At 53.3% G+C, this 26,799-nt stretch overlaps 10 protein-coding genes across 10 annotated transcripts; 4 read left to right on the top strand and 6 right to left on the bottom strand.

Annotated features, from left to right (window-relative positions):
• Positions 1–3,264: 3,264 nt before the first annotated feature.
• On the bottom strand, positions 3,265–8,117 carry CLAFUR5_11268 (uncharacterized protein; the record flags this gene model as incomplete). Its single annotated transcript, XM_047910416.1, has 2 exons — positions 3,265–5,088; positions 5,139–8,117. 2 exons carry the CDS (start codon positions 8,115–8,117, stop codon positions 3,265–3,267), a joined length of 4,803 nt encoding a protein of 1,600 aa, XP_047765246.1.
• Positions 8,118–9,602: 1,485 nt separating this feature from the next.
• On the bottom strand, positions 9,603–11,314 carry CLAFUR5_11267 (Mannan polymerase II complex ANP1 subunit; the record flags this gene model as incomplete). Its single annotated transcript, XM_047910415.1, has 4 exons — positions 9,603–9,887; positions 9,943–10,262; positions 10,322–11,025; positions 11,160–11,314. The coding sequence occupies 4 exons, from the start codon at positions 11,312–11,314 to the stop codon at positions 9,603–9,605; spliced, it is 1,464 nt and encodes a 487-aa protein (XP_047765255.1).
• Positions 11,315–12,849: 1,535 nt separating this feature from the next.
• On the top strand, positions 12,850–13,694 carry CLAFUR5_11266 (uncharacterized protein; the record flags this gene model as incomplete). Its single annotated transcript, XM_047910414.1, has 2 exons — positions 12,850–12,945; positions 12,993–13,694. The coding sequence occupies 2 exons, from the start codon at positions 12,850–12,852 to the stop codon at positions 13,692–13,694; spliced, it is 798 nt and encodes a 265-aa protein (XP_047765254.1).
• Positions 13,695–15,438: 1,744 nt separating this feature from the next.
• On the bottom strand, positions 15,439–16,038 carry CLAFUR5_11265 (uncharacterized protein; the record flags this gene model as incomplete). Its single annotated transcript, XM_047910413.1, has 1 exon — positions 15,439–16,038. The coding sequence occupies one exon, from the start codon at positions 16,036–16,038 to the stop codon at positions 15,439–15,441; it is 600 nt and encodes a 199-aa protein (XP_047765253.1).
• A 912-nt stretch (positions 16,039–16,950) lies between these two features.
• Positions 16,951–17,391, bottom strand: CLAFUR5_11264 (uncharacterized protein; the record flags this gene model as incomplete). Its single annotated transcript, XM_047910412.1, has 1 exon — positions 16,951–17,391. One exon carries the CDS (start codon positions 17,389–17,391, stop codon positions 16,951–16,953), a length of 441 nt encoding a protein of 146 aa, XP_047765252.1.
• A 363-nt stretch (positions 17,392–17,754) lies between these two features.
• On the bottom strand, positions 17,755–18,402 carry CLAFUR5_11263 (uncharacterized protein; the record flags this gene model as incomplete). Its single annotated transcript, XM_047910411.1, has 1 exon — positions 17,755–18,402. One exon carries the CDS (start codon positions 18,400–18,402, stop codon positions 17,755–17,757), a length of 648 nt encoding a protein of 215 aa, XP_047765251.1.
• Positions 18,403–18,520: 118 nt separating this feature from the next.
• Positions 18,521–21,334, top strand: CLAFUR5_11262 (ATP-dependent RNA helicase suv3, mitochondrial; the record flags this gene model as incomplete). The annotated part of the gene is made up of 1 exon (XM_047910410.1): positions 18,521–21,334. One exon carries the CDS (start codon positions 18,521–18,523, stop codon positions 21,332–21,334), a length of 2,814 nt encoding a protein of 937 aa, XP_047765250.1.
• A 561-nt stretch (positions 21,335–21,895) lies between these two features.
• Positions 21,896–22,216, top strand: CLAFUR5_11261 (Vegetative incompatibility protein HET-E-1; the record flags this gene model as incomplete). The annotated part of the gene is made up of 1 exon (XM_047910409.1): positions 21,896–22,216. The coding sequence occupies one exon, from the start codon at positions 21,896–21,898 to the stop codon at positions 22,214–22,216; it is 321 nt and encodes a 106-aa protein (XP_047765249.1).
• Positions 22,217–22,262: 46 nt separating this feature from the next.
• On the top strand, positions 22,263–23,002 carry CLAFUR5_11260 (uncharacterized protein; the record flags this gene model as incomplete). Its single annotated transcript, XM_047910408.1, has 2 exons — positions 22,263–22,541; positions 22,601–23,002. 2 exons carry the CDS (start codon positions 22,263–22,265, stop codon positions 23,000–23,002), a joined length of 681 nt encoding a protein of 226 aa, XP_047765248.1.
• Positions 23,003–24,870: 1,868 nt separating this feature from the next.
• On the bottom strand, positions 24,871–26,439 carry CLAFUR5_11259 (uncharacterized protein; the record flags this gene model as incomplete). The annotated part of the gene is made up of 1 exon (XM_047910407.1): positions 24,871–26,439. The coding sequence occupies one exon, from the start codon at positions 26,437–26,439 to the stop codon at positions 24,871–24,873; it is 1,569 nt and encodes a 522-aa protein (XP_047765669.1).
• Positions 26,440–26,799: the final 360 nt, after the last annotated feature.

Below are 26,799 nucleotides of genomic sequence, written 5' to 3'. Positions count from 1 at the left end.
TTGCCTGAAAAGTCTTGCCCACCGCTGTACGCACATACTACTAGTCAGACGCTTTGAGAGCAACTGCAGGCGACTGCAGTAGTATCAGCCCGATCGACAGAAGAATAGGCTTCAACGACGACACGATGATGCTTCATCAAACGTTCAAGCATATCGAACAATTCTGCTGCCGACGGTATCTGCGCAACGACCGACATGACTCGGCTAAGTAAGGTGACGAGGCCGAGTACATAGGCGCCAAGGAACTCACGATGAGGCGTATGCAGGTACCGCGAAGAAGAGTAACGGAGATCAGCGAGAGTACATGGTTATGCTAAGAAGACTCGCAGCACGTTCGTCACCCCACAGCCCTCAGAGATGTAGAGTCCACCCCCAAAGCCGACCAAGGCGCGTACAGAGATTGGCGAGCGCACACATGGCCGCTCTGGGATGTTCTTGCGTGATGATGCATGCATGCGCAGGCTATGCAAGACATCGATCTGCGTAAAGCTTAAGATAACATATCGTCGGATAGCAAGAGTGCGAGCCTTAAATCTTGCATGATCGGTATGCCTGATTCTTGCTGCAGATGCAACGCCGGCGACTACCGTGATGATGAGTCTACTTCCCGTTCGATCTATACCCTCCAGTAACTTCGCCGTCCGCTTTGCAATAACACACAATGTCATCAGCCGTGCCAGCAAACACTGCTGCCAAGAAAGTCCGACTCATTCATCAGATGGCCATCGATAACCACCCGGATGAGTGCATCAATAATGACCTATCCGAAGCTCACAGACAAGACCATAGGCCTGGTAGAACACACAGGCTGACTGATGGGCCCGAATGTCTTTGCGGGCCAGGCAGATGGCACAGTATTGGAGGACAACGGACCACGACTTCATCGTACCGGAGGTGGTGAGCTGGAGTCTAACATCACATATCCACAAGCCGTCCATCGGGCCTCCTTGCCAGATAGAGGAGATGCAAACAACTCGCGAGCACATGCTGCCAAGCTCGATCAACACGTCGTTCAATTGACGAAGCTCTCCAGCAGGCAGCGGCTGCAAAGACCCCCTGACACTCAGCGAAGAAATCGTACTCGAACCACAAGAACCGCGCCAGCGCACACATGCCGCACTGCTACCTACACAAGATACATGAACTCAATGCATGGTGACCGGCCCGTAGACGCAATCATAGCCGCATCGCGCCTTTGACAGACCGGAGGACCTCTCCCCTAAACTGCTGCCTAAGAACAACCTCCAGTCCTCTACCACACTGACGTCCTGTTCGACATGTTGCAATGACAGCGACACTGTACCTACACCGCTTCTTGTTATCCCAGGCGTCATGATCGGACCTCGTCGGACATGAGAGTTCCTTCTAAGCTGCTGCCTGGGAGACAACGACGAAGTCCCGATGTGCAGAGTCTCTCCATTCACCTCACCAGAAAGTTATACCGAGGGTGACTTTAATCCAAAGTGCCGAGCTTCCGATGACCTTCGCTCAACGCCTTCGTAGTTCTCCAGCCTAACGATAGCACTCTCGGCCTAATCAAACAGCTTCGCGCGATAGAGTGTTTACTTGCGAGCCGGATGCAGCTTTCCTCGTCGTTTTGCGACGGCAATAGGGCGATCTGTCATAACACCAAGTGGAAGTGTGATCTTCAGGACCCGCCGCTTTAGACCACAGACACCCGTGTGCTATCTGCGTGACTGGGAAAGACAGATCCTGCCCCTAAACTGCTGCCTAGAACTGATGGCATGGCACAGCAGACGACCAGAAGCAAAGCTCGTGGAACAAGCAGATGTGAAACTCTCTTCGAAAAGATCGTACCGGTGAAATACTCCCATGTTCCTCATTGTGTCGGAAAATACCGCCGTGTCACTTTATCATAAAAGCGTACTGCTATGTCCCTTTATTGTGTTAAGAAAGTACTCATATAACCCTTATTATGTTGAAAAATACTGCTATAACCCCGGCATATTTCTAAACTCGCTATTTTAGGTATTTTTGAAATATCTTTCTAATAAGTTATATAGTTATATACTTTTCTATACCCAGTACAGAAGGTCATCGCCAGTGCAGTCGCAAGGGCCCGCGAATCAGTACCAGCGCACAAGGGCATTCGACCCGGAAACGAGCCGAACTACCGGGCAAGGGACGAACAGCTAGCAACACAATGGGAGGGTGAGAAATCGTTTGTAGAGCAACTATGGAAAGAGAGGTGGAACAACCAGGTTGCAGGGCATAGTGGACGCCCTCAGCCAGCGGGACAACCTAAGGAATGGTCAGCCACGAAATCCGCGGTCAAGCCCCCCCCGAAGCTCATCCACTACCGCCTTACGAGGGCACAGAGTAGTATAGCAATCCAACTGCGAAGCGAACACATCGGCCTCCAGGGGTACCTATCATGGAGGAAGGTTCCAGAATACACGAATACTAGCTGCCCCTGCGGCTATCACTCCCAGAATGTACGGCACGCACTCCTCGTCTGTCCGAGGTGGTCGCCAGGAAGGGGGGAGTGGATGGCAAAGGCGAGGAACCGGACGATTGGGGCACTTCTTAACAACGTTGAGGACCTACGGCGCATTACGAACTGGATACTAGAGAAGGGCTGGCTAGAACAGTACCGCCTAGTAGGAGCAGTGCAGGAAGAGAGGACACGGCGTAGCGCGACGAGACCGGCTGGGAGCGGGGGCTAACGGGGTAGTAACATGGACTACGCACGTTCAGAGGGAAAGCTAATCTAGACAAGGAGAGGTCGGGGGCGGGAAGGGTTTTCACCTATTCGGGTTTCCCTTTGTACATAACAATAGATATATACCTGCATAGGCCGAATAGGGTCCTAGAACAGGGGAATGACAAATCTATCTATCTATATACTTTTCTAACTTTTACCCGTTGCAAAACCTCTAAAACGTACATTCTATAACAGGACCAACTGTTCGCGCGACGTTGCGACTACTACATAGCAACGAGGGACACCGTAGTATGTTGCAACAATGCGAGGGCTACGGGAGAAACTTTTTTAACATAAGAGGACATAGCGGTATTTACCGACACAATGAGGGACAGGGGAGTATTTCACCGAGATTGTACACATTACTGCTATGCTACAAACCACACCCTACGACCAGAAATCCCTTCTTCTTCTTCAGATGCGCCACAAGCGCCAGCGCTATGCAAGAACAGCAAAAGTCTCATCTATCACATACAACCCCATCCTTCTTATACACAGTGACATCTTCCTTCTCTGGCAACCGCTCACTGCAAGGCAGGCTACGCCGCAGCCGCCTCCGCCTCAGCCTGTATCTGCTCCCTCTGCCTGACTGGCAGTTCACTCTCCTTCTCCTTCCTCCTCTCCCCGACTGGAGCATCAGGGAACACCTCCCCCATCAACTCCGGTAAGAACCTCCCCAATCTCTCCCTCGTCTCACTCCAAAGTTGCTGTTGCAGCTCCGTCCTCTCATCATACTCTTCCTCCTTCGGCGGAGGAACCATGTAGCCCCCACTACTCATGACCAGCAGAATATTCTTGAGGGATTCAGGTACAGCCTCGACCAACATGTCGCTCTGCCCCGAGTTCATGAGTCGGTCCATTATTCCCAGAATCTTCAGCCACAAATCCAGCACACCATCCCATTCGCTCAAGAGTACGAGGTAATGCAAGAAAATCTTGCAGAGGACTTGCGCAGCTTGCACGCGAGTCTCGCTCATGCCGATCGGATCGGTCTGATAGACTTCTGGCTTCAAGAGTTGGTGAATTAGAGGGAAGAGCACTTCGCCGAAGATGTTGGTCCATTCAGTATGGTCTGGACTTGCAAGTTCTGGGCTCAGGAGACATCGTTGTAGAGATGTGAGAGCTTGCTGGCGGATCTCGCGGCAGGGATTGACGCATTGTGTTGAGAGGCAGCGGAAGACGGGGGACCAGTATGCGCGCCAAGCTTGATCTGTTTCTAACTGAGACTGCGAGATCAGAGTTGGCACGCGGGAGGCTAGTTTTGCAACGATCGCAATGGCACGTATTGCGCGAGTGACTGCTTCGGGCTTCTTCTGGGCTTTCTTCTCGGGTGTTGAGTCGTCTTTGTTCTTCTGAGCTCGTTGTTGGCGTGCCTGCTGGTCGTGTTGCTGTTCAAACCGGGCACCAATACTGCCGCTTGTGGCAAAAGCGTTGAGGAGAACGACGCATGCTTCGTAGTTGTCGCTGGTTATAGCTGGTGTGTTGCCATCTGCTACTGACTCAGCGATCTGGAACACCAGCTGACTCGATTCTGGCTTGGATTGCAAAGCATGCAGGACGGTCCAGAAATCCGGACTTGAAGCAATCTCCTTCTTCAGACTTGGAGGACCGCTGATGCAGCTGTAAATGCCTTTCAATATATCCTTGTCAGTCTCCTTGAGTAAGTCTTGCCGTAAGCTTGAGATGTAATGTAGCACGACTGGAGCACGAATGTAATCGTAGTCATTGCTGACCTTGAGCAGAGTGAGGAGGTAGAACACCGTCCTGCTCAAAGCGACAGGGTGCACTCGGTCGGCGTCTTTTACGACTGTCTGCAGCGCTTCAGCCACATCAGGAACCAGAGCCTTGATGGTGTCATCATCGCGCATGGCAAGTATGGTGACCAGTTCCAGAATGTAGACAACTGCAGGATTGTACACCGGTAACTCAGCAGTACTTTTGGTACCGTTCGCCCGCACCGGAGCAGGAGCTGGTAGATCCTGCTTGACTGAAATGACTCTCGGAGACTCGTTCTCAGGTAAGTGCGATAGCAATGACATCGTAAGCGACTTGAGGCTCTCCACGGGAAGCTCGTTAATGTTGCCCAAGATCTCCTCAAAGTGGCATTCGTTGATGCAGTCGACGGTGCAGAGTGTTGCTTCGATTTCCTGATCATTAGGCTCAGGTGGCTCGTCGTTCATCACGCTGCTGACGTAGCTCGTGAAAGCGCTGAACAAGCCTACATCCGCAGACTTGTCGTTGCGCTCGATGACCTGTGCGGGCGATTGCAACATGATCGGCGGCAAGTCGAGATCTCGTGAGATGGACGTGAAGGAAGTCGGTACGAGGGAGTTGACGAACAGATTGACTGTGATCCGTACAATCTGTGACGCGTCGTTAGCCAAAGGACATATTGAGGGCACGATCGACTTACCTCAGTCCACCCATCGCGGATAGCTGCCTCGTGACCATTGATGATCCTGAATAGTACCAAGGTCGCCAGCTCGGCTTTATTATCTCGTCCAAATTCAACGGCGAACTTGCTGACCATAATGCTCTTACCACTGGCCTGCACTTCCGTGTTCAAAGCCGTACTTGGAGGCGTCTCCGTCGCTAGCGTGCTTATCCTCGCCAGACTGAGAATGATATGATCCAGACACTCGCTAATGTTATACTTCGCCGCAATCTGAGCACACTGGTTGTAACCAGCGATAACGCGCTGGAAGACAGCATCCTCAGTAGCCGACACGAAAACATAGTTCAGCGTAGCGACGATTGGCCTCCAAGTCGCCGCGAACATGTCCGCATCGTAAAGATTCGTCTCGCAGATGGCAAGATTCTCGGCAGTCTGTGTCTTCACCAAGAGTTCCTTCCAGGCGTGCTCAAACGCATGCTTATTATCATGCTCTTCCGGCAACACGATCTCACGGCTCTTGATGGCGTCGTAGATCTCCTGCAAGAAGTCCTGATCGAAATTACTATTGTCGTTCACGCCACGGAGGTTACGGGCAAAGTCCCCAAACTTCATGCGGTTCTGCGCTTTGATGTTTGGATTGTATGCATCCGTGTTGAGCATGATGATGGCGTAGATGAGCACAAACGCAGAGTCTGGATTGACAATCTGCTCAGGCTGAGCGGCCTTCATGTACTTCTCGCTGAAGACGGTCACGATGCGTTCGATGAGAGCGGATTCTCCGGGTAGTCGGAAGCTGTTGAGCAGTTCTCGGAGCGCTTCATCGACACGCAGGCCTTGGAAGTCGAAGAGGTCGATGAAGGCGTCGAGGATCGCCTCGTTTGACTTCTTGGAGATGAACTCGCCCAGCACCTTCTTGTCAATCCGCGTCGTGCCCTTGAGGAACTTCGTCACGCAGTAGGGATCGTTCGGGTCATCGATGATACCTTGAGCGGCAAGGAAAGCAATGCCACCTTTCGGACTTTCATTGAACTTTGTCGCTCCTCGAATGATGACCTTCTTCTGCCGTCTCTGCTCTCGTAGCGCAGCTTGATCCGGTAGTCCAGCGGTGACTGGCTCATCGTCCATACGATCTGCGATGAACTGAACATAGCCGAGCAGGGAGTCCAGACAGAGCGGCGGCACATTGGTTGTACTCCAAGTCACAGAATCAGGGAAGGCGTTCCTCGAAAGCAGGCCAACCATGTCCATACACAAATCGCTCCTGTCGACCTCACAATCGTAGTTCACGAAGAGCTCGACCATGAAGCTTGGTATTCGTACCAGACCTCCAACGCTTTCGATCATGGCTTCTCTAGCATCTGGCTTCCTAGACCCGCCTTCCATACCTAGCTTTTGTCGATCCCGTACCGGCACCGGCGTTGACCGGCCACTGCTAGGCACAGCAGGACCTCCAGCCTGTGACGCTGTCTGTTGCCTGACAAGCGTAGGTGCGGCCGGCACGCCTTCGTACAACACCGGATCTATGTTCGGCTCGTCTGGAATAGGCACTCGAGGATGTAAGCAGGCCACCACATACGACAGAAAGAGCTCCTGCTGCAACTTCAGCACGCTTCGACATGTCGCGAGTAACGTGCCTGCCACCCGTAGTGACTCGTGCAGGATTGCAATGTTCTCCGACCGAACAAGCTGGAACAGGTTTCGACAAAGTGTATCCTTCGCCAACGATGCCAGGCTCGGATGGTTCGCAATGCTCGGCCCTGCGACTTCCAGTGCCACATTCACAATTCGTAGTGCCATCACTCGTAATGTGTCCGTTCGTTGTCTGTCGTGAGGATCCAGCAAGTCCGCCAGTACCCGGAACAATTCTCTTATGCTGTGAAGTCCATACGGCCTCACATCAACCAGATCTTCCTCACCACCCTTCGACAGACCCAGCTGGCTCCCGTTCACATCCTCACTAGGTCTTGGTGTCCCATTCATCCCAGGCACCTCTAGACTAGTATTCCGACTCTGCTTCATCGCATCCGGCCCAAAGTCTCCATTCGGCGCGCTTTCAATCTTCGCCTTGTCCATCTCCTCAGCACCGACATCTTCCTCCATCTTTCCGATATCTTCACCCTCATTGCCCTCTTCAAACTCCGTTTCCAGCGTCTTCAGCCTGCCGAAGATCGTCTGACACATCGTGACCATGCTGATCTCCGCGCTCCTCCTCAGCACTTCCGACATCCTCAGATGGCAGCAGATACTCAGTGCACACTCCATCATCTCACAGACACTCTGATCTCCCAGTACCTCCCCAGAGCTCCCACAGATCATATCCTCCATCAGCTTCAGAATCCTCAAGAAAACCACCTCATCACTCGGCGAGTTATCACCTTCAAACCGACAATGCGTGACCGTACTCGCAAGTAGTTGCATCCCATACCCAAACCCAGGCGAGTCCGGATTGACAATATTATACGCGAGCATCTTCGTAATCGCAATAAGCGCCAAACTCGTGATAGGCGCCGTCGTACTACTGCTCCTTGTAACCTGCAAAAACGGCTGCAGCAAGCTCGGCGTCTCAAACTCTTGAATATCCCTACAATGCTTCAGATCACTCCTAAGCTTCGCAAAGGCAGACATGAGGGGATTATCCTGCATCGACTGCCCCTTCTTCCCTCTCAGCCCCCATCGTGATGTCAAGCCTGCATCCTCGTCATCGTTGGCAGTAGGCTGGGCGGGGAGGAGGTCGATCTTGCTGCTGGCGCGGTTTCGGCGATCGTGAGGGGTCGGGGAGTCGTTGGGTGTACTCGATCGTGCTAGGGGTGAGGATTTGGTGGTTGGGGAGGAGCCCAGGATGGAGGAAATGCTGGAGTGAGCCCAGCGGGCATGTTTGCGCATGGCGGAAGTGACAGTGATGCATTCTGTCACGACCAGAGCGATTGGGTCGATGGCGACTGTGATGTTCGCGTTCGTGGTACTGGCGCGGTGGCCCGGATGGGTATCTTCTGCCATGGTTGCGATTGTGTTTGGTGGGGATGTATGGTTGTTCTTGAAATAGCTATACAGCTGTGGTGATGGTGATGGACAGGAGGATGTTTCTTCTTGTGCAGCCGCTCGAGGGGCAAGAAGCAGAGATTCTATCGTCTCATCATGACAGTGTGTCGTTAGGCGCGTGCAGGCAGCAAGAAATGCGCTGAGAATGGGTGGCAGTGGTGGGTTGGAAGAAGGGTGTTGTTTATTGGATCATCATGGGGATCATGGCGCTGTTGCACTTTCCACGGGGAAGAGGTGCCGAGCTGGAGCCAGCTGTTCAGGCACGAAATGCGGAGGGCACCCGATCATCACCTCGACATCAGAAGTACATCCTCAATACTCTAGAGGGGACTTTCCCACCAAGGACACAAAGGACAGCAAGATGGTTTTGATGGATGGGGCAAAACGAGAGCAGCGAGATCTGGGGATTCGATGCAATGCAACTCGATAATCATATGCTCTGTTCCCAACCAGCCTTTCAAATCGACAGCCGTGATGCCCCTTCGGACATGCCTCGCTCTCCCTCATGCGCCTTCTATGCCTGCGCGGCTTAGGCGCGACTGTCCTCGCGCCTATGGTCTCAAATGCGCTCAAAGTGACAAGTACATTACCTACAGCCTTCGTGATGTGCCCAGTAACGCCTGATTGCCAATAATGATATGTACGGTCGCGTCGCTCGAGCTCATGATGGATCAACAACCCGAGGTGTGACGTGAGCCTCGTCTTCGTGGCACTGCTATCGAAGGTGTTGCCCTTGAAGTCGTGCAGGTCGGACATCGTTATGGGAGTGCCTGCTCGCCATGTTCCCGGGCTCGTTGCTGCGGTGTCTTCTTCATCGGCGTGGAAGGCCTGTCGACTCTCAGGACATCGGCTCCCTAAACAGCAGAACGCCCAAAAGTCAGAACAAATGCAGATGCTTTCTTCAATGTGTTGCGAAATAGTGCAGGTTGAGCACCACACATCGGCAATGAGGTCGATTTTGACGTCGCCTGCGCTCGGTTCGTGGTCGTGCTGTCATTACACAACAGGAACGGTCAACATCAAAACAGCTCCATATCTAGCCTGCCTTGTGCTGTGCCGGCTTTTCAGCTATCACTTTCGCTTTGGCCTTGTTGGCCTTTTGGGCTTCGTCGACTTTCTTCGCTTGCTCTTTAGTCTGCTGCTTGCCAGGCTGAGCTTTGCCCGCCGCCTCAGGCTTGGGCTTGCCTTGGTGGTCAAGCTTCTTCTCCCCTTTGGCTTTTTGCTGTTTGTCAGCACCTACTTCGGGTACTTCCTCCATAGGGTCGACGATGCGTGCTTTACTTTTGCCTTGCTCTGTCCCCGCATCACTGCTACTCCAGCGAGAACTTGTCAGCGAATTGCTTTCCCCTGCGCACCCCGAACGGTCTTGTGTCAACACTGCCTCTCTCCACACAAGTGTATGCGCACATCAAGTCCTGTTGCTCCTTAATGGTGTGCATGCACTTACACGTCGGCCGCCTTCTCCTTCTCCTCCTGCTTGTTCCCTGCTTCTTTCTTGGAGGTGTCTCTTATCGCCTCCTTGTCCTTCTCCCATTGCGATGCGCCCTCTTCGAAATTCTCTTCAATCTTCTTCATGCGATCTTGCTTCTCCTTCTCCTCTTGCTCACGCTGTTTCCGCTCCTGCTCCATCTCTTCCATGTGTCGGATGTCGTCCACACTGGGCTCGTACAAATGCCAAATCGTATAGTGGGGAAGCCCGACAACTGAGAACTTCATTCGTTTCGCCATCTGTAGTGCAAACATATTAGCACATTTTGGACAGACCCATCACGAGCGCTCTTACCTTGCCGAATCCTTCCGTCTCCGCGTGCTTCTCGAAGCTGAAAGCTGGGAAGTGCACACCACTGCGGAAGACCTTGGCCTTTGCCAGGATACTGACACCACCCACTCCATCGATCTCCATCTCCATGTCTGGATCACCGTATGGGTCTCGGAGGTATGCCAAATGCGGCCGCCATGTCGCGTACTCTGCATATCCTTCCACGATGACCGCATCCTCGTCCAAAGTATCGGCTAGAGCAAGAGCAGTCTCGGACTCTTGCCAGCTGTTTAGATCATATGGTTGTTCTCCACCGAGCCAGTCAGGCAAAGGTCTCCAGACATCTGTCCTCCGTGTCAGCACTTCTCCAACGCCAACTCTTCATCGCAAGATCTATACGTACTCGGTACTATCACATCCTTGTTATGCCTCATCAAATCTTCCAGGATCGTGAATGGCGCTGTCTCCACATCCACATCTCTCCAATACACCCAGCTGTGCGTAGGTCTCAACGCCGCACTCAGCAGCCAATTTCTTGCTTGGGCCATGCTCTTTCTTCTTGAAGCTTGTGCTGCGAAACCGTGCCGACTCTCCACATCTTGATTGACCTTCTGTCCGAAATCCTTCTCAATAACACTGATCTCACCAAATGGCATCTTTGGGTTCTCCGTCGCGCTTGCCTGCAGCCCAGCTAGGAGGTCCGATAGGAGTGTCAAAGTGTCATCCTTGCTGTCGCCCACCAGGAACGCCAGATCGATGAGGTTGTGTGGGTACGTCAAATTTCGAAGGTGTGAAAAGAACATCGGTAGATGGGGCGCGGCATCTCTTAATGGTGCGCAAAGAAGAATGCGCTCTTCTCGTTCCCATCCCCGGGATGTGCCTCCAACGTTCGCGAGATCGTAGTATCGCACTGTCTCGATGTTGAACTCGTCGCCGGTAGAGCAGCCGGCGAGACTGCCTAAGCCTACCAGCGCAAGGAGGCCGCAGGGTCGTAACGCATCGAAGAAGTACATCAGGGAGAGGAGGACGAGGAAGATGATGCCAAACAGGCGCAATAGCATGTTCCGCCGCCGTAACAGCATCGTTCGTTGTGATCGCGGTTGGTATCTGTGATGGGATATCGTCAGTACCGGGAGTGTATAGCAGAGCAGCATTGTATCAGGCGCACAGGAGCTGAGTCCTGTGCATCGCTGTGCATCTGCTGGCACGCCTCGTTCGCACATGCGGGACGCTCCACTTACTTCTCGTACTTGTCCGGCCGTATGCTGAAGCTCCCACTCCTTTCGCTGCCCATGGGATATGCACCACTCCCTCCCTTCTGGTAGCCATTGGCCGCGTACGCATGCCGGTTCATCTTCTTCTCCTGTTGGGCCGACGATACATATGAGGGAAGCATATGTCCGTCTCCCCACAGTCTCTACACTGCAGTGTATTTCTCCTTCGTGCGCTCGCCAGAGTGAACAATGTACTGGAGGTCGGTATCGCAATGACGGCTTATCCTCGAGGTGCCAAATTTCCAGATGTCCCTGGTTGAGCGGAGGTTTCGACGTCGGCGTTGGGGGAGGATCTGCTGCTTGGCAACCTTGGAAGGCAACGTATCTGAAACGCAGTGCCTGCCCGGGAAATAGTATGGCGGATTGGATGACGAGGTCAAATAGCGAGAAAGACAGACGATGTTATGTGTTGCGTAGGTGTCGTGCAACTACTGAAGCTTGAGAACACGATCCTGGTTTCTACTGCAACCTCCACCTCTACGACAATCTCAACTCATCAACGACGATGAGGACGGTCACATTATCACCCTGGTTATATGCACAGATACACATATATGATATGGCTGGCCCGATCACTCGCGAGACTCACATCCCGCCTCACGTTGCACAAAATGGACACCTATTTCAAGATACCCGGCTCGGCTCCTGACGCGCCACGACCGCGCCGGATCAGCACGTGGCAATAAGCAGCTAAAGAACAGCCTGCACTCTATGCTGATTGCTGACTGCTGACTGCTGACTGCTGACTGCATCAATATTAATGCCGGTGAAACGACGACCAGACTGATAAAGGAGCGGAACTTGCGACTACCGCAAGGCCCGATGGTGGCCATGTAAAAATGTGCTGTTGGCGGTTGTGAACCTCCAAAGGTAAGCGTAGCGGAGTGGAGCTCTCTACCAACCCTTCTAGACTGCAAAGTAGCGTGCGATCCACGCTACCGCTACCCGACGTACAGTGCTTATTATACGACAACATAGGCGTTAGCGACGAGTATATGTTTGCGAGTTCGCCAACAGGCACAGTGCGGTAGGTCACGTGACCCTAAAACTTGAAAGTTGACCAATCAGAGCGGGCGCCAAGGCTAGTTGAGGGCTGGTATAGAGCTTCACTCCCTCGCTGACGCCTCACCTACGTACTCGCAAGCTCGTACTCCGGTGTGGCTAGCGCTCGGTCGCTACGCTTAATTAATTCCATTCACCAGCATTCACCACGCCAAGATCAACCGTGCCTCTGGCCACGATGTGGGAGCGTTCACGTACCTACCTCTTGGAAGCACAATGAGCAGCACGATACTTCGAAGAACTAGGCTCTGGCTGTTAGCTCTTGGAAGTTGCGCCGTTCGCCCGTCAGTAATGTTCAACCCACTGTCTGCAGCTTGCAGCAATCAGCTCTTTCTAGCATGTTGTCTGCTCTGCCACAACATGATCTGGTCTTCTGGAAGAACAGCTGGAAGGGGACGTCTTTGTTGCTCACGTCGACAGGTCTCAAAGACGATGTTGCTTGGGGGAACGAGTTGTTTCGATCTGTCTCAGATCTGTCTGCCTAAATGTATGTGTGAATGATGCCAGCGGCCTATTTTGGACTATATCTGTTCGCATCTCCCCCGGGAAACAACAGAAGGATGACTCCATTGCAATCGGTCAGCCATAGCAAAACATGCCAGCCACTCTCGCAGAAATCCTAGCAGATCGAGCGTACGAGCAAGTCATGAACTCCCTCAAAGTCATTGGCTCAACACCGTGTCCTGCTGGCGTATGTCCAATCACTGCATTCTCAGGTCCGGGTACTGACATAAACAGCATGATACCGTCTTCTGCAGCTGCCCAGCAGCCATGGCTCAGATGAACCCAACCAAAGACATCATCGCCAAGCGTCTCTACTACCTCATGATCCTCGATCTCATCCTCCTCAGCAAAGAACACGCCTGGAACTATATCGGTGACAAAGCATCCCACGACGCCTTCACAGCTGCCGAAGGCCTCACACCAAAGCACTTTCTACGGCAGCTCATCCAAGATCATCAAATCATCAGCAAAATGATTGCTCCTGCCCACAAGCTCAAGACTACCATCGAAGCAACTCTATCCCTCTGGACTGCCCGTACCCGACAGTGGCGCGAGAGGTACGGCAACATTCAGACGGCGCTTTGTAAGTGGCCCGACGATGCTTACCCCGAAGCGGGTCCTATAAGGTCGATGCCACACACGGAAGCAACGCGGAACGCCAACGTTGGGGACATGATCATGGTCCCAGAGCTAACACCAATTGAAAGCTTCGAGCATTTTGATGGTGAGCATGGCTTTGAGGTGTGGATGACCAAGTTGGACCCACGCGATGGGAAGGGTCGCACGCCTTATGGCGTTTGCGTGGAGGAAGTCGAGTTGTGCCATCCAGGATGTGAGGTCGGAAGGAAGTTGTACGAGGAGAAGTTGGAGAGCGCTGCAAAGAAGGTGTTGCCTGAGCTTGAGGCACGGCAAGGTCAGGTGCCTTTCATGTACTGATACATTGTAAGAGGTCGATGGAGCGGCTGAGGTACTGGCACTATGAAAGGTGATGTCGATTTCCGTGCTGGCAAAACCAAACTTGGGCGCCTGACTTTCGGCTTGGTTGCATCGAACACACTGAACTGACTGACATCAATAAGTTGAAGCGTCTTACGACCGGGTGTAGGCTTTGTTCGGTCCACAACCGCGCGCGCTTTGCCTTCCTCAGGTGTGCGTCGTGCGTGCTTGTTGTGCATCGAACTTGCTCCACATGGGTCGACGGAAAGCGAGATGAGCATTACAGTAAGACGACAAAATGAGGTCCCTTGAAGTCGGCAAGTCGGCATCTGTCAGCACATCCCAGCTCAAGCTTCAGCCTCTCCACTTTGACAGAAGTCAAAGCCGCGCATGGATGGTACTTGAGCTTCACGTACGAGTAATAATCTGCGAGCAAATGGATGTTCTAATCCTGCCTCCCAGCAGACTGGTCTGAGCGCGGCGGAAAAGAGTCGAGCTTGACAAGGCTACCGTGGCTTTCTCCGGATGACTGTCAAATCAAAGGCTAAGATTGACTTCACGAATACGAGAAGTATTGCTGACGGCACCACAGAAGTGCGATAGGAGCGTTCTAGGTCGTCATAGAATGGGCTATATAACGGTGATTGACGTCCGCAAGATTGATGTTGTCCTGCTCCAGTCAGTCGCAGTAAGCACCACCTTCACCAGTATCACACAAGCACCGCCATCACAGTCCTCTACCATCGTCGACTCCTCTCCTTCTGCACATCGTCTTACCACTCCAAGCACAACACAAAACCCGACTGCATTAATCGTCAAGCAGAATTCATCCCTCAGTCCGCTGCGATCTCATCTACACACTCCATTGCCCTGCTGTCGAATACCCCTTCTCTCATCCACCACCTTGACCAATGCATTAGCATACGCCCTTCTACCCTCCACGTCCCTTACCCACCCCCAACCGCGCCTAACCTACAGTCTCCACGCACTAGCACACTCTACCACACCTTCTCCAGTTCCGCAGTCCTATCCCTCCCTCGATACGCGCCCAGCCCCTTTGCTATACATCATGACAGCCTATGTGTCACGGATAGATGCGATTTGATTTGCCACAGCTCTTTTTGTTCGGTTCACGCTGGGTGCATTTTGTATCAACACAGGAAGACATGGAAAGGCTTGCTGCCAGCGGCAAGGAATGGTATCTTCAATAGTTCATCATCAAGCCTTGTGCCTAGTAGCTGCTATGATCTGCTCTTTGGACTGAGATCCGAGGTCTACGGACTTGGCCGATGTGATTAGAGTAGTTTAGTGAGTGGCGAAGGGTCTGGGAGTGAACGGATGCGCAATAAGACGGACAGGTTGCTGCAAGAGCACGTTAAGCACGGACTCGAGAGGGGGATCTGGTAGCCGTGGCAGGAGCTCAGATCTGGTGATCATGCTTCGTGTAGTCTTGATGATGGGGAACGGCCGATGCTTCTGCGACAAACGGTTATGGCCAGCTGTGGGATGACAACATGCTGTTCTTGTGAACGGGAGCATGTTGAAGGCTTGTTTGAGAGACGACTTAGAGAAGAACCTCCTAAGACTGTACACCCCGTGCCTGTCTAATCGCACACCACTGCTGGCTGAGCTGATATTACTCCGTCGATGGATGAGAGTCGAGGCATCATTATACGTCGTGTGTCGAAGCGCAGTCATGCACTCTCAGGTGTGTATCGCCGTAGCCATGTTTCAAGCGCAGACGCTAGAAAAGGACCTGGATCACTTTCGTGATCTGTTGTTTCACTGGCATACTCTCAGTCTCCCAATTGTTGGCATGCCACTCAACCATATCCTCCACCTCGAAGTCGCGCCAGTCGCTGTAGGGTACCCCTGGCTTCAATACGAAATACAGATTGTCCTCGGTTCCGCCGTCGTAGAGCCAAGTACATTTCCAACTACCTCGTCGATCGAGTAACTTCATGTTCGTTCCCTCCTCTCCTGTCGAAAGTTCTTCGCGGATGATGGTCAGGTGCACGATGTGCTGCAGATCCTCTCCCCGGAGAGCGGCCAATGCGAGCAATGCGTGCTTCCGGTTTTCTTTCTTTTGTGAGGCTGGACCAGACAAGCTCATGGTGAAGTTACTGGAAGACCAGTGTTGGCGATGAGCTTGCTTGAAGATGGCTTGAGCTTCGTTGTATGCTTTACCGCATGTGAGAAGCAAGCTTTTGCTTGGTGGGTTGACTGCACACAAGTCGACTTCATCCTCCGTTGATGCTGGCTTGAAGGAGAGTTCATAGATCTCCAGTCTGAGCTCGGCGGGAAGCTTGTCGAAGAATGGGCATGCGCTGCTGGTGGCGGCCATCGTGTGAGTAGGTGATGTGCTGCACACAGTCAGTCGAAGCTCGGTGGCGTATTCATGCACACTTACTGGGAATCCTCGGTTGTGAATCAGAGAATGAAGTGAGCACGGGCGCTGGTACTGCTTCAGGTGTCGCGGTGTGCGGACGATGTACTCGAGTCTTGCGTGTTGTTGTGTTGGTGGCACAAGCAAGGGTTAGATCAGCCGAAGGTGGTCAAGTGAGGTGTGATCGAAAAGTGGAGAGTTGTTCTGAAGGAAAACAATTTGAAATGAGAAAGCGCGCTGCCATCAAATCGCCACCCAACGGCTAGGTCCCTCTTCCCCTCCACAAGCCGACTTTATGCTACACATGCCACCACAAATCCTGCTTACACATCAACGAGGCATGATGGCGCAAGCGAGGTAGGTTACATTAGGAGCACTGTCCACCCGAACCCATTAGTTAGGGACAGTGTTCAACTCCAGCGGTACAAATGATTGCCTTAATCACGTTGAATTCAAGACGACAAACGGGTTCCGTCCTGTTTTCTCTTGTCGACATTACGAACGAGCCAATTCTCGGGTTGTTAAGTTCGCCTTGGTTGTCGAGTTTTCTTTTTGCCACTTTGTGTGTGATCTTGGGAAGGTGGTGGGAGGAATTTGTGGGGACATGTGATATGCCAAGACATTTCGATTCGAAGCTATGGAGAGCACTTTGATTTCGTTCCAACTTTCTCTTCATTCTGAGTACTACCATCCAGCTCGATCTAAGCCGATCGATTCCCTGGTCCACTCCAACCTACACATCATCCCAGATCATCCAAGCGATCTGCTCCCTCATAGACGCATCTTCTCCCCTCGTTACCCATGCCTCATCAAACCCTTCCATAGTGCCCAAGCTGACGAAGTCAAGGGTACTATCGTTCTTTTGAAACATTACGTAGAGCGGCCCCCCCACCCCCCGGTTGATGACCAGTCCAGCTCCCACGCGTCCGACCTGCCGAGTAGTGTGCAGGTCCAGCCGATCTGTCTTACAACGCCGTCCAGGAGGACAACTACTCGCAGGCTAGTGATATGTGCTAGATCGCGGTCCGTAGGGAAGGTAAGAGCTGGGTATGACTCGCTACCGGAATTTACAGCTTCGAAGATGAACTTGGTAGAGCTCCAGTAGCGGCGATAAGCGGTCTTGTAGAGGCCGTGTGCTTCAGAGTGTGCGTTCTTGCATGTGAGAAGGATGTTCCTCGATGGTGGCTTCACTGCTCTGAGATCCTCCTCGGCTTCGGAATCAGTGTTGGATGAGAATGCTAACTCATAGATGTCGAGGCGCAGCTCGGCAGGCAGTTTGTCGAAGAAGGGGCACGCGGTGTTAGACGACATCTTGGTAATGTTCCGAGTTGGTGGGATCGGCGGCGCCCGGCGATTGGACTGTCGGCGTGACCGTGGGTGTGATATGCGCTTTTGCGGTGTGTGTTGGTGCGGCATGTGTTGTTGTTGTTGTGGTGTATGTTGTTGTAACGTGCGACGTGTTGGTGGGATTTTGGGTAGTGCGATGTTGTGTTGTGGTTGGTCTAGCGTCAAGTGGTGAAGTTGAAGTCGTAAGTCGAAGGTGCGGCTGTGGAAGAGACAAGAGGGTGATTCGACTCTGCACTGAGAGAATCACATGCACACACGAATTCGAGATGACATCGCTTGGTCGAGGATCGTCATATCGACTCCTGGCCCGAACCGTCGACTACGCTCTCAACACCTCTCGATCACGTACAGGATCTGTGCCTTGATGCCCAAGCGTTCTCCGTGTCTGACAAGACTCTCATGCGCTTCCTCCTCCGTGTCCCAGATCTTGAGGCTGCGAAAACGATCGATACAGGCGCACGTTGATGACCATAGTCCAGGACGGACGACAACCCGCCGCCAAACACCTCGAACAGTTACAAGCTCGTACTGGTCGTAAATACCGGCGAAGGTTGGGTGGCAGAAACGAATGCGCAGATGACGTATGTGCTCCAGGCCTTGTCTCTTTAGCCGTGGCAGCGCTGCATGAAGTGCCAATGGGAGCCGAGGATCCGTGACTTGGATGGAGAACTTCGTCTCCTTCCAGTACCGGCGGCGTGCTTGCTGGTAGGTTGCGCGAGCCTCGTGGTACGTCTTGCGACATGCTAGGAGTAGTGAGGCGGATGGCGGACTCGAAGTGATGAGCTCCACCTCCTTATCATCGTGTTGAGCAAAGGTGAGCTCGTAGACGTCGAGGCGTAGCTCGGCTGGCAGCTTGTCGAAGAATGCGCAGGAGGTTGGCTGGGAAGGCGTTGTTGTGGTTGCCACGAGTGAGGTGGTACATGTCAATGTATTTTGCGGGGACATCGTTCGGTGATCAATCGGCTGCTCCGACATGGTTCTAGGTGCGAAAGTACGCCGTAGAGAAATGTGGGGATCATGTAGACCGTCTTCGCCATCTTCATTGCGCCCATCGTCCTCCTTCCTCCGTCGCCACCTTCATCTTCGACGTGTGATGCTCATCTCCACTCGGCCCGCCAACGTATGCATCCGTTGTGCCTACCGAACGCGCCTTCTCGCCCTTCAACAACGACGCCTTCGATCAACACACCCCGATAGAGACGAGAACAGCAATGGACCAATCCTACGCTACCTCGACAAGGACGACGGCGGCCATGAGTTGCGCAGCGGGCCTCCCCGGGGTCAGTTCCTTCCAACAGACGGGCTGATCCGCAAACACTCTGGACGCCCGACTCGCAAATACTCTGGACGCGGCGAGGTCGGCAGAGATGACAGACGAGGAGGCATGGGGTGGGGCGGCAGAGAGGGGGAGAACTTTCGCGAGGTGTTGATGGCGAGATTGAATGTCATCAAGGATGAGGTCAAAGATGCGCCTGTACTGCAACAGCTCGCGAAGGACAGCAAGGAAGAAGGCAATAAGCAGGAGGGGTTCGGACGCATATGGAGTGGCTTTACAACTAACCTCTTGAATCACGAGCCGAGACACAGACCCTTCCTAGGCAAACCGGACGGAAAGGATAATGTATGGGAAGATCTTCGGAATGCGTATTCAACACGGAGCCAGCGTGGACTGGACGATCGCATCAAATATGCCTTCTATGGCCATGTCACCGGGAGCAGATTCACCGAGAGCGATATCAGGAACCAGAAAACGCTGGCCGATCTGCGGTACCCCACCGAATGGTATCCCGCGACAAGGTTGCTCCATCGAACCGTTCACCTGCATGTGGGACCTACGAATTCTGGCAAGACCTACCAGGCACTACAACGGTTGGAGGCCGCAAAGAGTGGTGTCTATGCTGGTCCGCTGAGACTCCTCGCTCATGAAGTCTACTCACGCATGGTCGCGAAGGGAAAGCCGTGTTCTCTCGTGACTGGTGAGGAAAGAAGAGCCGTGGACGTGGGCTTGAAAGAAGATGATGACCACACTCTGAGTGCCTGTACGGTGGAGATGGTCCCTCTGAACAAGACCATAGATGTGGCCGTCATCGATGAAATTCAAATGATTGGCAACCCGGAACGTGGATGGGCGTGGACGCAAGCATTGCTCGGAGTCAAGGCAAAGGAAGTCCATCTCTGTGGTGAAGCGCGAACAGTCCCATTGATCAAAGAGCTGTGTGCCAGCGTGGGAGACAAGCTCGAAATCCATCGCTACGAGCGCCTGAGTCCGCTTCAGATGGCCGAGACATCGCTGGACGGAGATATGAGGAAGCTGCGAAAGGGCGACTGCATCGTATCGTTCTCGGTCATGGGCATTCACGCTCTGCGTAAGCAGATTGAACAAAGCACGGGTCGCAAAGTTGCCACTGTGTACGGCAGCCTACCTCCCGAAACAAGAGCGGCGCAGGCAAGACTGTTCAATGATCCCTACAACGACTACGACTTCCTCGTGGCTAGCGATGCTGTCGGCATGGGCCTGAACCTCGCGATCAAACGTATCATATTCGAGACATCGTCGAAATTCGACGGCACCCAGCGTCGCACACTTGCCATCGCCGACATCAAGCAGATCGCAGGCCGCGCCGGGCGGTTCAGAACGGCAGCACAAGCGTCTGATACTCCCGCGAGTGAGCAGGATCTCGCTGCCGCCAAGGGAGAGATCGCCGCGGGAGCGACGTTTGGCAAGAAATACTCCGATCAAGACGCTCCGGACAACGTAGGTCTCGTCACGACCATGGAGCGTTTCGACTACCCAATTGTCAGCGCTGCTATGCAGTCAGAGCCAGAACCGATCATGTCAGCGGGCTTGTTTCCGCCTGCATCGGTGCTTGAACGGTTCGCATCATACTTCCCGCCCGGCACGCCCTTCAGCTACATCTTGACACGACTCCATGAGCTATCTCAAATGCACAAGCGCTTTCATCTCTGCGGTCTGAGAGACCAAATTTGGCTTGCAGATCTAATCGAGCCGGTCAAAGGCCTGACTGTCACGGATCGGAACGTTATCTGCTCGTCGCCCGCGGGAAAGGCAGATGAGGAAATGTGGAGGCATCTCATACCAGCACTGGCCCGCTGCATCGCTCTGCAGAGTGGCGGGGATCTGTACGATATCAAGGAAATGCCTCTTGAGTTCCTGGAACTTGAAGTCTCTGCTTCAAGAGACTACTTGCGTGGTCTTGAACGGCTGCATAAAGGAGTCGTCAACTACCTCTGGCTGAGCTACAGAATGCCTGGTATCTTCAACACTCGAAAACTAGCATTTCATGTCAAGGGACTTGTTGAGGAGAAGATTGAGGATGTACTCAGCAAGTTCAGCTTCAGTGAGACTTCTCGACGCAAGATGGCCGCAAAGCGCGAGAAGGAAATCCTGGAGAGCATGATAGTTGGTGGTGCAGAAGGTGCAGAAGGTGACGTCCCCAGTGCACATCCGAGTGAGCGCTACGTTGGTGCGCAGGCTGAGACGGAGACGCAAGATCAGCCTGTCCTGGATATTGAAGATGAAGAGAACAAAGCCGAACAAAAGTTGGCCGAGCTGGCTCAAAATGACCCTGACACGAGCAAAGTCGAGCAGACCCAAGAACTTGCGCCAGCGCCAGAGGAAGATGCAACTTCTGGCATTGCACCCGACCTCGAAGGCCAGAAGATCTTGACATCTGGCGGCGATCATTTCAGTGGCGAGGAAGAGCTTCCGTTTGTGGAGCCGGATCTTCCAGTATCGCCTGAGGTGGACATCAAGCAGTCAGCTCCGAACGTCGAAGATAGAGGCAGCGGAGACATCCAGGATGATAACAAGGTCATCGAGGAGCTGACTGGACATGAAGAAGATGTGCCCCAGAAATCCAACGAAGCTGCTGCTGGGAGTGGATGAAGAGTCACAACCTGCTCGGCGCCCATGATGTAGATGTATCTATAGACTTAGCTTGTCGCCGCAGCAAGCGCCAATGTACAATATTCCACTTCATCCCCCTTCTTTGGGGCTGTCTTGACTCTCGAGGCTGACATCGACGCAGCCTGTCTTACTGACTCGACGTGAAGGATATCCAGTGAACGACCACGCGCCATCAAGCGGTTGGAATTGGCAACTGCTGGTCAGCAATTCGAGACATATAACATCCTGGTCTGGCGCTTAGGCACTCGCTTGCCTGTACAGTCAATCTTCAACTCCGGACCCTTCCCACTCTCCTCCTTATTCCGGCAAATTGGGGGTCTGGAGATACCTGTTGTACACCATCGACTGTATTCTGAGGGCGTATCCAGCGGATTGCAATCCGCTACAGGGGATGTGGTTTCTGATATTCTGGGCTGGCGCTTAAGCACTCGCTTGTATGCAGCTCAGCCGCGTCGCGGAACATGGCACAAGCCTTGCCCAGTATTATTTCCGCAGCATCTCTGTCTTCTTTTCTCCTTCTATACCAAGGTACGCCTGAGAATGCGACTCTTGAACGTCCTTACCCGCGAGCTCAAGGAATTCAGCGATACCAATCGACCCCCTTGCGTGATCGTTTCCCACCGCTGGGGTGCCGACGAGGCCACGTACCGGGATGTCCGCAGCATGCGGAACACGAACAAAGCAGGCTTCAGAAAGATTCGAAGGTTTTGCCGCTGGGTTCGGGACAACTGTTCTATCAAATGGATCTGGATCGACACGTGCTGTATCAACAAAGACAGTGCTACGGAGCTCTCTGAGTCTATCAACTCAATGTTTCGCTGGTACACAGAGTCCGAGTTTCTGTCTGGCATGGCTCCATGATGCAAATGTGCCGCTCAAACAATGCAGTCATGGAGGACATACATACATGACCTATGGAGATCTTGGACAGAGTAGCTGGTTCACGCGAGGTTGGACTCTTCAGGAATTATTGGCACCCCAATCGGTCCTACCCCTGAACAAAAGTTGGAAGCTCTGTGGCTACAAGGGCATGCTTCGCCCTGATCAGAATGTACTCTTTGGCGCGCATCCTCTCTATGTCACGCGCGGATGTGAATTTGCCAAACGAGAAGGTGGCATTTTCAAGCGAGAAGGCGGATATTTCGAGCAAGAAGCTGCATCCCTCGACATTGCAACGAAGGCACCTGTAAGCTCAGAAGTACCTGCTCGCCATTATCTCATACAAGATTGCGCATCCCTCGACAGGCCAGTCGCGGAGATTACAGGCATACCCAAGAAGTGCTGAAGGACTTTTCCGATGCCAAGCATATCAGCGTGGAAGAGAGGAAGAAGTGGATGAGCAATAGGGACACCGAGAGGATTGAAGACCGTGCCTATTGTCAGCTGGGGCTTTTAAACGTCACTATGGCCCTTGCCTACGGTGAGCGTGAGAAAGCCATGGTTCGCCTGGAGCAAGCTATCAGAGAGGAGGCAGCACGGGCTGCTGCACACCAGCACAGTCCAATAGTGCAGTATGATGGCTCTGAGACTGGATGGGATACCGCGAGTGACTATTCGTGGGACTCCGACACCTCAATGCGATTCAAGTACATTCGACGGGCGTTGAGAATGTGGGCCATCAAGCGCATTCGAAAGCTGGGCTATTGAACTGTCCTCGAGTGGAAACACTACAACCAAGCCATTTCTCATGACACACTGGCACCAGCTGCGCCTCCTACAAGTGGTGGCAGTGGCGGCGGGCTTGGCTCCCTTCCCTCCTCTTCTGCAACCAGAGAACTCGACAAGACCCTTCGTCTTCTTCCTTTTTCTCTGTGGTGTCGACTTCGATAACATAGAAAAGAAAATTGGGCGTCACTAGTACCTGAGGCGTTCTTCCCTCTGCGCTTTGGCGTTGGATTCGGCTATGCAGAATCTGGAGACACGGTATCACCAGTATCTCCTGGGCTTGCACTAGCGATGTCGTTTTCGGTTTCGTCGTCATTACTTGTCTGTGCCAAAGGCGGTTGAGTGATGGGATGGTCCTTCGGCTGTGCTGCCGCGTGTGTTGTCTCCCTTGATGGCACATCGCTCGGCGCAGTGTCCTGGGCACTGCAGGCCCGGCACCTTTCCACCAAGCAGGTCGTACACAGGCGCTAACTTTGACTACCTGCTGGGTTGCACCCATTGCCGGTGTCCGTGAACAGGACCCTTGCGTACCGTCTGCTTTTCGGCATGTCGAAAGATACCTCGGTGACTGTGTCAGGCTGGAACTGTATGATGCCACCAGCAAAAGGCCACTTAGCATGATGAACAAAGGGGCGCCCTTTCAGCACCGTGTTGCTCGATCTACGATGAAGGGTCAACCCGGTACCAGCGGCGGCAGAGCCCGAGCATTCAGCACGGCGTGGCCGGTTGCAAAGCATGATGTTGAATGGCTGGCCAGAACAGTAAATGCGCTTGACTGGACCTCCCCGCCCGTAGATGGGTAGAGCGTGGTCGATATACAAGTCGTGCGGTGGCTGGAGGCTGGTCGAGAGGCCTCCGCGCTGGTCGAAGAAGGCTTCGTGAATCATCTGCAGTGGAGAGCCTTCGGGTGGCAGGGTTGACATGACTGCAAGATTGTGCTTCCGAATACCACTGACTGGGTGCTACTGGTTTGTGAACGACAGCCGCACGAGATGCACTAATGGGGCATAGGTCTGAGGGTTCTCGTTTGCTGGCAGAAAGACCGACATGCTGAACGATTGTCGTTTGCTAGCATTTGCGGTGGAAGAAGCGGATAGAGGCCTCCGGTACAGTCCAGTCACTGTCCATCTACGCAAGCAGTGGCTGAAAGGCTACTTCGCAGCACACTCTGGAAACCTTGCTGGGGCAGAGAGTGCAGCCAGAAGCTGTTATCTGGGCTGTATCTGAACTGCTGCCTCGACTAGTACAGCAGCGAAGAGTTGAAAAAAGCGCTCGGCTTCGCATCTCGCTCATATGCACTGGACGCATCGAAGACTCTTGCCTGGCGCGATACCACCACATCGCGTACCTTCACGGCAATGTGATCATCAAGGGGTGCTACTCGTCTGGGCGACTTGGTCTTAGCAGCCAGTTCACACGAGCATAGTCATTCAGCGACTGTAGGCGCACCATCTGGCCTTGTGCCTCGACAATCACGAGAATGTTTGCTTCTCCAGCAACGCCATCGCAATCAAGACCGTTGTACGCTCGGGCGAGAATGCAAAGTGGTGCAAAGCACCAGTACCGTAGTCATAGGTAGCATCCAAGGACCTTTACAAGGCGAAGAGCTTCTGTTTGAAGGGAGCAAGGAGTAGCGCGCGACTCGGCCACTGCGAATGTATCAGCACGACGTGAAAGGACGGTGGCTCAGAATTGTTCGCCTCCATACCGTCACAGCACATCGGCGACTAGCTAAAATTTCAGGTTATCTGGACAGACGAGTACGTTCTTCGAGATACCTACTCTTCATCAGCAGGACCCCTATGCACTTTCCGACATGACCTGGAAGATAACCAGCTCCAATATCAAAGTCAAGAGACAATACCACCAGCTGCCCCTGATCCAGGTGGGGGCGGCGGAGGTGGCCGAGGCTTGTAGCCCGGTTCTCCTTCTCTAGGATGGTTCCACATGATGTGCTTCGTCTTCTTTCCGGACTTCTTGATGTACTTGTAGCCGAAAAGCTGGACTGCTCCGCTGGCTTGATCGAGAGGAGCGGCAGTGCCAGTATCCTCTTCGGAATCGCTCCCGTGTATGCTGATGGGTCTCCGCGCTCCTCCGCGAATATCTTCCTCGGAGTCGCTGCCATAGATGGGGATGGGCTGTCGTGCCGCGAGGGAATTTGATGGTGCTGCGGACTGTGGAACCGTTGCATGGTCACCCGGTCGTACTGCTGGAGTTGAGACCTCTTGCAGGCGATCTCGATGGCCCTCATCGCTCCCCAGCTGTGTCGCAACGGACGGTCTCTCCTCTGCAGGTCCTTGGTCGTCTGTGCCGTGCTCCGGGGCAGGCGCTTCAGCCTGTGCGTCCTCTTCGAGCACTTGGACCGATGCATCAACTCCCAGGTGTGCTGTAGCCAACATGGATTCAAGAACTGCATCGCGACCCGTTGCAGGACCCTCTGGCTGTGCTGTGGCGGCAACAAGGCTTTGCACAGTCTTTTGACCCTCTGCATGGTCCTCCGACTGTGTAACACCAAGTTTCGACTCTTCTCCAGCCTCTTGCACGTTGGCATCGTCATTCGGTCTTGCAGCCCCGATCTTGCTATCCGTTTCACCTTCTTGGGCCAGAGCATACTTTTCGTGCCGTTCATCTGGTAGTGCCGCCTTCTCTGCTGGCCCTTGACCATCAACAGTACCCTTCGTTGCTTCCAAGTCGCGCTTTGCGTCCGCTTCAGTCGCTTGACTAGGCGTGTTGTCGGTCCCTGGTGCTGCTGTCACGGTCGACTCCTCTTGAGGCTCCCCGCTATTCGAGCCGTCCGGCTCTGGTGCTGCCGACATGTTCTCTTCTTGAGATCCTTGAGCCATCGTACCGCGACTCGACTCAGCTGCTATTCTTGTTAACCGTTCTTGGTCCTGTTCCCACAGCCTATAGTTCCTCTCGCCTGGACTGCAGACATGGCACCAATTAAGGTTGCAGATCAGACCAGAGCGCGTGCCGCGTGTGCCTGCTCGCGGCCAGCATTCATTGGCAAGATCCGTGAACACAATCTGGTATGGCACCTTCTTGACTGGAATTTCCAAAGACACTTCGTCCCCTTCCTCCGGCTCGAAGTAGAGGATCCCAAGGGCTCTGGAGTCCCTGTGGTGAGCGCAATGCACGAATGGACGACCTTGGAAGGGTGAGTTGTGAGGACTCATGTTGTTGTCAGTCAGGCCTGATCCAGCATCGGGTTTACCTGTACATTTAGCACAGACGGATCGCCAGCAAAGCATAACATCAAAGGGGCTTTCGGAGCAGAAGATGCGAGTGACTGGACCCCCGAGCTTGTAGATGGCGCTGTCCTGGTTGATGTACAGATTGTGTGGCGGTGCTTCATAAGAGGAGAGATCGTCAGCGTTCTCCAAATCTTCTGCATGAATCATCTGCAGTGGAGCCGCCATTGTTTAGACCGTATCTTGATTATTTCGCGGAGGTGATGATACTCATCCACAGTGATCATCAGCTCGTGATATACCTGCAGGATCCTGGCTAGCGATGTTTGCTGATGAGAAGCACTGGAAGCATCGGCCAATGTCTTTTGCTTCGACTCCAAATAAGGGAGGCAACCCGAGCATTCGAGACTGCCATCGACATCTAGCGGCAGGCTCGGCGAGGACAATGCGATGGGGGCGTTGTGCTGTTCGAACATCTTCGTGAAGGAAATAACGGTTAGCCTTCAACCCGCACTGGACTCCACCACCTAAGGTCAAACCTGCATATATTCAAGCGAAGGACATCGGGGATCGAATGGAAGTTCGACG

This window comes from Fulvia fulva, chromosome 8 (assembly GCF_020509005.1).
Source record: "Fulvia fulva chromosome 8, complete sequence".
Taxonomy (NCBI): Eukaryota; Fungi; Ascomycota; class Dothideomycetes; order Mycosphaerellales; family Mycosphaerellaceae; genus Fulvia; species Fulvia fulva.
The sequence above is the reverse complement of the archived record's forward strand: the minus strand, read 5'-3'. Positions and strand labels throughout refer to the sequence as shown.